At 61.0% G+C, this 11,262-nt stretch overlaps 1 protein-coding gene across 1 annotated transcript; it reads left to right on the top strand.

Moving 5' to 3' along the window:
- The first annotated feature begins 2,432 nt into the window (after nucleotides 1-2,432).
- On the top strand, nucleotides 2,433-5,491 carry LOC101633899 (perforin-1-like). Its single transcript, XM_004694833.2, has 2 exons — nucleotides 2,433-2,971; nucleotides 4,353-5,491. Exons 1-2 carry the CDS (start codon nucleotides 2,433-2,435, stop codon nucleotides 5,476-5,478), a joined length of 1,665 nt encoding a protein of 554 aa, XP_004694890.1. The 3' UTR covers nucleotides 5,479-5,491.
- The last annotated feature ends 5,771 nt before the right edge of the window (nucleotides 5,492-11,262 follow it).

Genomic DNA, 11,262 nt, shown 5'->3' on the forward strand with positions numbered 1-11,262 from the left:
TTCCGAGCACAGTCACAGCCTGGGGCAGGCCAGGACAGAACCTGGAAGGGCACCTCGAGGCTGCCTGGGCGGCAGAGGGAGGGGAGGCTGCGGGGCGGGCTCCAGGAAGGCACTGCTGCCCGCAGCAGAGTGAGGAACCCGAGAGAGCACTGACCTCAGGGATGAGCAATCCGTGGCGTCACGCACGGTCGGCTGTGGCTACTGGGTCTGTCACATGTACAGCTGGAGGGTAAATGTATACACGGTCCCCCTGTTGAACCCCACTTACCCACCTGAGACCTGTGTAACGTTGCCCTCACGAGTTGCCCCGAGGGGCCCCTCCCTGGGGGCACAGCGGTTGAAGTGCAGCACTGAGAAGCCACAGCCACATCAGCATGACTTCTGATCCCCGCTGGCCCCGGAGGTGACCACAGGGCGCGGAAGACAGCTCCTGGCCGCGGCTGCTCCCCTCAGCAGTGCACTTCCTCAGTCGGCCTCTTCTGCTCCCCACACTGTGGTGCATCCTCTCACCGCCCCTGCGCCTCTGGCCTGTACCCCAGCTCTGTATGCACAAATAAGTCTTAAAAAAATATATTAAAAACAGGTTGCCCTGCGTGTCAATCAACCCGTGGGAACTTTACTCACCCACACCTCAGGTAAGAAAAGGAATGAAGTCGTGGGTGAGTGGGTGAGTGTCACCCACACATCTCCTCCGGGGGCCCCGGTACAGATCAGCCACCAGTGGCTGCAAACGCTGGCCAAGGTGAAACCAGACTGCACCCCAAGGCCAGGCCCTGTCTGGGCGCCTCACAGTTGACTCCACGAGCAGTTGCAGCCAGCCTGTTCCCCCTGGTTTGTTCCCATTTTGACAAGGGGGGGAGGGGAGGGCTGGACAGAGGTGCTGGCGCAGTGTCCCGGGCCACACAGCGAGTGATGCCTCAGCTGCCTGCGCTACTCGGCCGCGACCCACTCGGTGGCCCCTGCGTGGAGCCTCAGAGCCGAGCCCTGCCATCCTGGGCCCTGGGTGTCCCTCTAGGCTCGGCCTCATCGCTCTGGCCGCCGCACAGCCCGACACGCCTGCCTGCCAGTGAGGCTTCGGCGCCCTTCGCCTGCTTCCGGGGGGCTGCCTGCAGAGCAGAGGGTGAGCACAGAGCAGGCATGGTGGGAGGCGAGCTCCTGACCACAGCGGGCGGGGCAGGAAGCGAGGTGACCTCGCCCTCTGAGACGTGTGCCTGCCGAGCCGGGGGCCTGGGGCCACCGTTTCTGAAGCCTGCGTGAGAGCTAAGGACATCCCTGCAAGCGCAGCTCCACAGGACTCCAGGTAGGAAGGCAGGAGGGGCTGGGGGTGACTGGGAGCACCCAATGGGGACAAAGGTGCATGGGCAGGCCGTCACTCCTTTGAAGGAAACTGCCTAGCAGAGCAGGAAGTGCTGACGCACGGCAGAGAGACTTGGTGACTCCCTGAGCCCACTGCGGGGCTGTTTCTCATGAAGCAGGCAGAGTTCAGAGCAGTCTCCCAGCCGCTCAGGTGGCGACGTGAGAGTCACTACGGAAGTTGAAAACACGCACCCCGGGAGAGAACGTGGTGAGGGTCTGTGTGGAGACTAAACGCCTTGGGTTAGGGTTACGCCCTGTGCCGGCCCCTAAGAGGGTGATCCCAGGTGTTGACCCAAAGCCTGTCTTCTCTATTCCCCTCCTGGGGCCGCCACCTTGCCTGGGATTCTCTCATTCAAGCCACGCCTTGGGGCAAGGTAGAGAGGCTCCGGGCAGAGTGCAGGGGGAGCTCACGCCCTCCATCAACCTGGGCACAGGGAGGCACCTGCCTCTGCCAGGTGCCAGAAAGGAAAGTCCTTCGAGGAACTCGGTTTGGAGAGGGTTGGGGAGGGGAGATTGCGATTACAGACAAACCTAGCTGAAGCTCCAGAGCCACCTCACAGTCGGAAAGAAACATCCAGGTACCTGGTGCCCAGGTACAGGCAATGGGCACTCAGTTACCACGGGGTCCCAGAGTGGAGGGACTGGCAGCAGACGCGAGCGTCCGTGGGAGACCTTGGAGCCGGCTCAGATCCTCCCCGAGCAGGATCCCAGGGTAGGCTGGGGTTTGACTCTGGAAGCCAGACTGATGTTCTTCCGTGAGGCTCAGGAAAAGCCCTCTGAAGGGGAGGTGGAGAGAAGGAGGAGAAGTCCTGGCCTACTCTTTCCCCGCATCTCAAGAACCCAGGATGCAGACAGGGTGGGCTTGGAGGGATGCTGGAAGAGAAGGCAGTGCCCTGGGGGCCAAATGGCCTTTCCCAGAACCTCGACTTCTCCAGCGCACCGGCTCCCTCCCCAAAATGGTTCCAGCTCCGACACTCAACAACTCACAGAGATCACATTCCCTCAGGGTTCCAGAGATCCCCATAAGCCGCAGCCGGGCAGAGCGGTGGGGCCCAGCGACCCGTCTCTGCAGCGCCATGGCCACCTGCGTGTTTCTCCAGGGGCTTCTCCTGCTCCTGCTGCCCACGCCCACCCCTGCCCCCTGCTACAGCTTCGCACACTCTGAATGCAAAAAACACATGACTTTCGTGCCCGGCTCGTGGCTGGCAGGGGAGGGAGTGGACGTGACCAATCTCCAGCGCTCAGGTGCCTTCCCAGTGGACACGGCGCGCTACCAGCGGCCAGACGGCACCTGCACCCTCTGCAGGAACAGTCTGCAGGACAACAAGCTGCAGCTCCTGCCCTTGGCCCTTGCACACTGGCGCGCCCAGCCCTCGGTGTGCCAGCACCGCGTGCTCAAAGCCGAGGTCGGCTCTGTGGAGAGCGTGGCCCAGGACGCCGCTAAGCAGATCAACAATGACTGGCAGGTGGGGCTGGACGTGAACCCCAATCCCGCTATCAACGCGCATGTGACCATAGCCGGGTCGCACTCGGAGGCAGCTGACTTTGCAGCCGAGAAAATGTACCAGGACCAGTACAGCTTCAGCAAGGATGAGGTGGAGTGTCGACTCTACAGGTGAGCTCGGGAGTGGGGATGGAGGGGGCCCGAGGAAAAGGTGGTAAAGCGCGGAGGGTCCAGAAGCCCAGGAACGGCCAGCGGGGCACACAGAGACCGCCCTCACCAAGAGGACAGTGCAGTCCTGGTCCTCACCCAGCTGGAGGGGCAGTGCCCATGGCCTCCCGCCACTGCAGTCCAGACCTGGCGCCCAGGGAGCAAGCAGGGAGGGGGGTGCTTGCAGGCTGTGCCTGAGAGCATGCCAGGGAGGTGTTCCCAATGACCGCCCCCCCCCCTTTTATGAGCATCATGGGTTCTGCAGGGTCCTTCCTGGGCTGGGCTGGGCAGGGCAGGGCAGGGCAGGACAGACCTGGGTGGGTCCCTCCCAACACTGACCTTTCACCTACGGTTTATATCTGACTGTGAGGCTCGGTGCTGGGTGTCACAGCCACAGTGTGAGCAACTGCAATGGCCCCCAGCCCTCGGGACCCAGGTTCCAACCCAAGAAACGTGTGGTCTCGAGCCACCCACTCTGGTTTCCTGTATCAGCACACTACCTTTACCCAAGACAGAACAGCTACGTGAGCAGAGTTGTCAGCGGTCAGGGCAGGCGCAGTCGAGCAGACAGACAGGTGAGGGCTGCCGCGACAGGCCTGGCTGCGAGAGCCAGCAGGCACCATCAGTACAGTCCCAGTGTTAGGGGGAAGGACGCCCTAACGGAGCTGCAGTCCTGTGGACTCCACCCCCTGCTCCAGGGACTGGAAACTACAACTCCCAGCAGCGCCAGGGAGAGAACTGCAGGACCCCAGGGCAGAGCTCGCAGGAATCCTGGGACATTTGGGGGATAAACAGGGCATGGTTTTCCAACCGTCGCTCTGGTGAGGTGACGGTTCTCTCTCTCTGGAGCAACGGCTCTCAGCCCGTGTGACTGCGGCTGGCAGCCTGAGCTTGCGACCACGTCAGCAGCTGGTGGAGCACTCCAGCTACGTCTCTTCCCTGGGTTGTTTCCTTTTCCTTCGCCCTTTTTGTAAATAAACCCATGACCCATTCGTGTGTGCCTGCAGAAAGTGACATTCTGAGGGCCACGGGGCGGCCCCACCACAGGCAGTGTGGGTCCACTCTGGGCTGCCCTGTGACACCATCACACTTTGTAACTGGAAAATCAATAACAGAGAAGAAACTATTTTTGGAAGGAAAGTGCAAACTTTATACCACGTCCGTCCTGTGACGGCAAACAGGCCCAATGATTTAGGAGTCTGGGCCCTGGGGCCAGGCCGCCTGGGCTCAGCTGGGCTCAGGTCCCTGTTCTGCCCCTGCCCCGTGGCCTTCGGCCATGCTGAGGGAGCCGCTGGATGGGGGAACGCTGCCCTCCGCTGCACCTGATGTTCTTCTCTCCCCTCAGCTGTAAACTAGTACACAAGCCCCCACTCCACCCTGAATTCAAAAGGGCCCTCAGGTCCCTGCAGCCCGAATTCAACCTGTCCACCGAGAGCGAATACTTCAGGCTCATCGCCAACTACGGCACCCACTTCATCCAGTCCATGACCCTAGGGGGCCGGATCCTGACCCTCACGGCCCTGCGCACCTGCCAACTGGCCCTGCAGGGGCTCACGAGCCGCGAGGTGAACGACTGCCTGTCCCTGGAGGCCGCGGTCAGCATAGGCGGCAAGGCCGCGACCTCAACGGCACTCAGGGACTGTGAGGAGAAGAAGAAGCACCACAAAATAGAATACTCCTTCCACGAGACCTTCCAGGAGCGATACACCCACACAGTGGGAGGCCACCACAACACCACGCTGGACCTGCTGTTCGGGGAGGACACCGGGCCCGAGGCGTTCTCGCGGTGGGCAGACTCGCTGAGGGCCGCCCCGGGCCTCGTGGACTATGCGCTGGAGCCGCTGCACGTGCTGCTGGGCGCTCAGGACCCGCACCGGGAGGCGCTGAGGCAGGCCGTCAGCAAGTACCTGCTGGACAAGGCACGCTGGAGCCAGTGCACGCGGCCTTGCCCCGGGGGGCACCACGAAGCCCGGGACCCGTGCCAGTGCGTGTGCCACAGCTTGGCGCTCACCACCCACGGCTGCTGCCCCCGCCACAAGGGCCTGGCCAACCTGAAGGTTAAGGACTTCCGGGCGAAGGGCCTGTGGGGAGACTGGCTCAGCGCCACGGACGCCTACGTGAAGGCCTTCATCGGAGACAGGGAGCAGAGGACAGCCACGATGTGGGAAAGCGACCACCCCAAATGGCACGACACGCTGGAGTTCAAGGACGCGAGCCTGCTCACGGGCGGGCCCCTGAGGGTGGAGGTCTGGGACTCCGACAGCGGCGCGGACGATGACCTCCTCGGCGGCTGCGACACGAGACCCAAGTCCGGTTTGCACGAGGTGAAGTGCAAACTGCACCACGGTCACCTGAACTTCGTCTACGAAGCCACGTGCCTGCACCACCTGTCGGGGGACAGCTGCCAGGACTATGTCCCCCAGGGGCTCCTGGGGGAGCCCCCAGGGAACAGGAGCGGGCCGGTGTGGTGAGTGCAGCAGGCCGGCCAGGGCGCCGCGGGGTGCCCACGCGTCAGAGGGCAAGCAGCCTTCTGCTTTTTGCACTGGCGTGCCTGAACTTACAGGTCTGCCCGGAATCTCCCGGTCCAAACTGTCGTCTCCGCGTCTCCTCGGGCCCTCAAAATGAGCTGGGCCGACCACACACTACGTCCGTTGCTGCACCCCAGGGGCTCCCACCTGGCTGCCGGCCACTGAAGACCTGTCCGGGACCCCCTCTCGTGTGGTGAGTGTGTTGCCACGGCCAGTGGCGAGATGGGTCTTGTCCAGCCGCTCTGCCTGTTCTGCCTTCCCCGTCCTTTCAAAATGGAAGATAAATATGTAAATAAATGTGTGAAATGATGTGCGCTGACCACGACTTGGTGGGTGGTCATGTCCCCGAGGCGGCCTTCCATGAGCGGCCCTATATGACTCACCCCCTGGCAATGCCACCCGCTGGCCGGGCAGAAAATATAAACAAACTGCCTTTTATTTTTTTTCTTTTGTTGGACATGTGCAAACCCAAAATATTTTGTCCTCATCGACTCTGTGAGTTGAGAAACAGCCACAGACACTCAGTGATAAGAGGCAGCGGGTAGTCAGGTTGCAACTAGGTGACCGGAGGGACCGATGGGGACTACGGTGGCGGTGAACACACCTTCCACAAGCTGGCCTGTGGCTCTGCCCGAGGCTGATGGCCCCTCACAGAGTGTAAGCCCAACACTGCGACATGACAGAAAATACCCAGAAATCTCATTCTGACTGTTAATGACTGGCAGTTCATTTCACCCTTTAAAAACAGCCCAATGTGGGCAACTCTGGCACAAAACAGAGACCACAGAGACGGGCTATCACTACTGGCCCTGAACCCCGAAGGGGGGCAGGAGGGACCAGGGTGCTCGGGAAGCCTCGTTGCCACCAGTATTCACACACGTTTCCTTTCCCAGCCCCAGACACAAAACAAGGGCACCAGGGAAATGTGGAAACGGCACAAGCTGCTGTGCTCACTGAAAAGACACACGGTTGTGGGCTGCCCCTCTGGGGCAGAGGTCCGGCTCCAGCCAGCCTGGGAGTCGTGCTCGCGCCCTCGTGGTCATGGTCACGACGGGGCAAGGCCCTCTGAGCCAGGCTGGATGCCCCCAGGGACACTCCTTCTCTGCTCTCTTCCCTACTATTTGCAGGGGGAGGACGTGAGCCCGCCTGGAAGGCGAGTTCTACGGAAGGGCCCTGAAGCACCACCTGGTCAGCCCTGCTGGGTTTTCTTTTTTTTAAAGATTTATTTATGGGTGCATACGAAACTGGGGCACAGGCCACAGGGGAGACGATGCCCCAGAGACAGAGTGGGGCGCAGAACAGGAAGGTGGACAAAGTCCCCTGCTGGGGGCGGCGGCAGGCGGGTCAGGGGAGGTCTGCCACGCTGTGTGGGTCACCTCCGCAGCGGGATGGAACCCATGCGGACATGGCTCGAGCTTCTTGCTGCTGTGCCTGAACCCTGAGCCGCCGGGGAGGGCCCCAGTCCTGCTGGGAGAGCGGGGTTCTGAGAAAGGATTCAGCGGTGGCCGCAGCAGTGCATGGCAGGCCAGGCCTGGAGACCGGGCACTCCAGTCTGAGTAAAGCTGGAGGGCAGCAGGCCCTGGGAGAGCCTCTCGTCCCCTCCGCCTCTGTAGCTCAGGCCAGCCATGCCTCCTGCCTCTCCCCTGGGCCCTCCTGGCGCACGCCAGTGGCCACGGCAGCACGGCTGATCCCCGCCGGCGAGGGACCCGCACGACGCGCGAGGGTCTCCGGCCTCTCCTGGCCCTCCATAGTGTGTTTCGGCAGACCCGCCTCTTCTGCTCCCCGCTCTGTCTCTGGCGGATGCTCTCGCCCACCCCCAACACGCCTGGTCTGTCTCCCAGTGCTTGTGTGCATAAACAAATACATCTTTTGTTAAAAAAGCCTCCCCGCGGGCGCCTCCCTCCCTGACTGTAGACCCCCAGCTGCCCCTCCCCGTCCTATCACTCTGTCCAACCCACGGCCCCCACCGCAACTCTGCCCAAGGACCCCCACAGTCCGAGCGGCCCCCCCAGGGGGAGGACAAGGTGCTGGGCAAACCTGGCCCGCACAGACAGCCTTCAGCAGAGGTCGGTGGGAGGCGGTGTGTGCCAACCCGGCTCTCCCCGCTCGGGGGACAAAGCTGAGGGACAGGGCCTGCGCTGGCTCCCAGACACGCCCAGCAAGGTCCAGTGGCCGCGGGGGTGACTTGCCTGACTTCACACTACGTGCTGTCCCCGTCCCTGCCTCAAATTCCCAGTCTACGGTACGCTCTGGAATCGCCCCCCCAAAAACAGACCTACCCGGGAACCCCCGGCGCAAGCTCAGCCCCAGGGAATCAGCAAGCACACACCTCTGATTACATCACTTCCTGGCTCAAAGCGTTGGCTGACTCCCTGTGGCTCCTGGGACAACGCACACCCCTAAGTGACCCGCAGACCCAGCGTGCTCACGCCGCTCCCAGTTTCACCCCGCACTGCGCTGACTGCTTTCTGCTGGCCACGCCGACTTTTACGCATGCTCCTTCCACTGTCTGGGGCCTTTCCCTCAGAAGAAAAGGACCCTACGTCCTCCTCGGCCTTCGACATACAACTGCAAAGGGGACCACCCAGTCTAAGTTGAGGCCCTGGCACACAGCAACCACACTCCTTGTCACGGCACTGCGCCACCAGGGCCGTTGCAATCCTATTCATAACTGAACCGTCCAGCCCAGCACCTGACATAAAGTTAGTGTTTAAAAATGGTGTTGGGAGCCCTCCCTGGTGGTGCAGCGGGTTAAAGCACAGCACTGAGAAGCCGAAGCCATGAGTTCGATCCCTGCCATCCTGGAAGGTCACCCCCAGGGCGCGGCAGATCTCTCCTGACCCGCCCGCTGCTCCCCTCAGCAGTGTACTTCATCAATCTGCCTGTTCTGCTCCCCACTCTGTCTCCAGTGAAGCCTCTCACCGCCCCTGCGCCTCTGTCCTGTACCCCAGTTCTGTATGCACAAATAAATAAATATTTAAAAAAAATGTGTAGGGGGCCCTCCCTGGGAGCCCGGTGTAGTTACTAAATACTGCCAAAGGTAAAGGCACAGGGAGAAACATACTTTTTGAAATGCCAATTAGCTAGGGTTTTCCAGAGAAACAGGAGAAAGATGGTTGTTGCTTTGACGGTTCATGTTAAGAAACTGGCCAGGCACTTACAGAAACTGCCAAGCCCAAAAGCTGCAGAGCCCATGCAGCTCAAGCTAGAAGGCATCGGGTCGAAGTCTCTCTTGTCCGGGGAAGGGGCAGCCTTTCTGTTCTACGTGGGTCTTCGGCTGACTGGCTGCCTCACCCCCGGGGAGGGCAGTGTGCTCCAGAGTCTAGGGATTTAAATGCGAAAGTCATTCCAAACCCCTCGCAGAAACGCCCAGAATAATGGTGAACCACTTATCTCAGTGCCTCATGACCCAGCAAACATGACAAATGAAAGTAACCGTCACGACGTGGTAAAAGACCAGACAGCGTATTCAGACTATGGATCCCGCTTCACAGAGCAGAGGTGAACGCACTGCGTACTCACACGGAAAGCACAGAACGGCACACAGAGCAAAGGAAACGCACTGAAATGCTGGGCCTCTGGCTTCTGAGACAACACATATCTTTCTTTTCTTTCTTCCAGCTCCTCTGGTTTGAGCGGGTCTCTGTCTTCTGTCCGATCTTCCGTTTCCTCCTCTGTGAATGTCCTCATTCCGGACTTCTCCCTATCATAAACACAACGGTACCAGTAAAAAGCCAGCACAGGGGCCCAGAAGAGCAGGTGCCAGCAGACCTCAGTATCTGGCCCCCCTCCTTAGGGCCAAGGGGGGAGGGAACATGCATTTCTCATTTTCCCACAACTCACATGCTAAGGCAAAGCTTGGTCAGCAGTTTCACATGTGTGGCCCCTGGGGAAGGAAGTAATTTACCTAGAGCCCCAGCGACCTCTGGACCTCCACTCCCCAGGAGCTTGGAGACCGAACCCTCTCCTATCCTTGCAAAGGCAGGTGGGGTGGGTTAGCCCCCTGCTGGCTTCCTCTGGGAAACCGCCAAGTCAGCCCTTCCCCAAGGTCTCCCTGATCATCCAGCCCCAGCTCCAGTCCCCTCCACCCCGGGCTTCCCTGGCTTTTAAGGAGCCTCTTGTCCTGACCCCACTACTTTGGGAACACCTCAGCTGGTCTCCTTAGCTGCAGGAACAAATAACTCAAACAACCAACTCAGTGGAACCACAATTTCTGCACTAGGCACACACAGGCACTTCATCGCACCGACGCCGATCTTACCGGGCGACCTGGACACACCATCCACACCAGACCCTTCTCCCAGACAGAGAAGTGCAGGCTGCCCCCACCCCGCTTGCACACGAGCCCCAGTGCACAGCCTCTAGGCTCGCTCAAGCCTCGGGGAGCACCCTGGCACCTTGCCGTGCTGGGACACAACCCAGGAGACCTTCCTGCCCAGGCCGATGAGATGACCAGGGTGGCTCCATTCTGACCAGCCCCAACCCCCAAGAGCGTGGGGCGAAGTCTGCGGGCAGCACTCGTCTCACCTTGCTCTCGTTTCCTTACACATAGATCTTTCAGTGCAAGTGTGTCCAAGCATCCCAGGATGAAAGAGCCGGGTGGCACACGAGGGTGCAAAACGAGGAAATGGAAGCAGGGTTGTGCCTCCCTTAAGAGTCTGAAATGCCACTTCAATCTATTCCCCCAGGCACAGCAGTGCACGCTTCGGGGTGAACTGGCTTGTGGGGCTGAGCACGACATCCCTGGCAGCCCACATGGGGAAGGAAGGCAGACTGGGGAGGTGAGGGAGGCAAGGGTGGCCTGAGGGGGCAGAAAAGTCTTCCCTCTACAGAGTCAGACACTGACCCTGCCCACTCACCCTTACCTGAAGGAGCTGGGACCCCAGTCTGCGCCCATTCTCTACCCCCAATACACACAAGTTAGGCACACGTCACATTTTGCCGTTTTTAATTCTGAACAGCTCTGTACAAAAAAAAAGAAAAGAAAAATCACACAAAGAAGATCACAAATGGATGCTCACAACACCCCTGTGAGGTAGGCAGGCCAGTATTACTCTCCCATTTCACAGATGGGGAAACTGAGGCAGAGAGGTGCCGTGACCGGTCAGTGGTCCCAGCACGGCCAAAGTGCAGGGCCAGCCATGAGAACACGAAGGCTCCCTCCCAGTCCACCCTCGTCTCTGGCCCCTCATCCTCGTCTGCAAAGAAATTACAACTTCCTGATGCATGCAAAGAACAGAACGAGCCCAACAACTGAGCTGACAGGTAGTGGAGGGTACGTCTGGGAGGTACGCGAGAGAACCGGACATGACGGGCACGTGTTCAGCCTCCTCCCCTTCCGACACACGCACGACCGGAGACAACCTCACTGCGTCCGGCAGCAACTCTCCACGAACTCGCTCAGGCGCTCGCCCGCCCGGGGAGGCTCGCCCACCACGGGCTCCCGCCCACCGATGCCGCGCGGAAGCGGAAGCAACGCGCGCTGCGCGCGCGAGCCTCTGGGAAAGGGGCGGGGCCTGCGCGTCACGTGCCCGGAACCCTTGGGACCTAGAAGGGGCGGGGCAAAGCGGGGCGGGGCGCGGCGGAGGCGGGGAGGGGGCGAGAAGGGGTGGGGCGTGCCCGGGCTGGGGCGGGCTCGCCCACCACGGGCTCCCGCCCACCGATGCCGCGCGGAAGCGGAAGCAACGCGCGCTGAGCGCGCGAGCCTCTGGGAAAGGGGCGGGGCCT

This window comes from Condylura cristata, unplaced genomic scaffold, assembly GCF_000260355.1.
Source record: "Condylura cristata isolate star-nosed mole 26May11 unplaced genomic scaffold, ConCri1.0 scaffold00048, whole genome shotgun sequence".
Classification (NCBI taxonomy): Eukaryota; Metazoa; Chordata; class Mammalia; order Eulipotyphla; family Talpidae; genus Condylura; species Condylura cristata.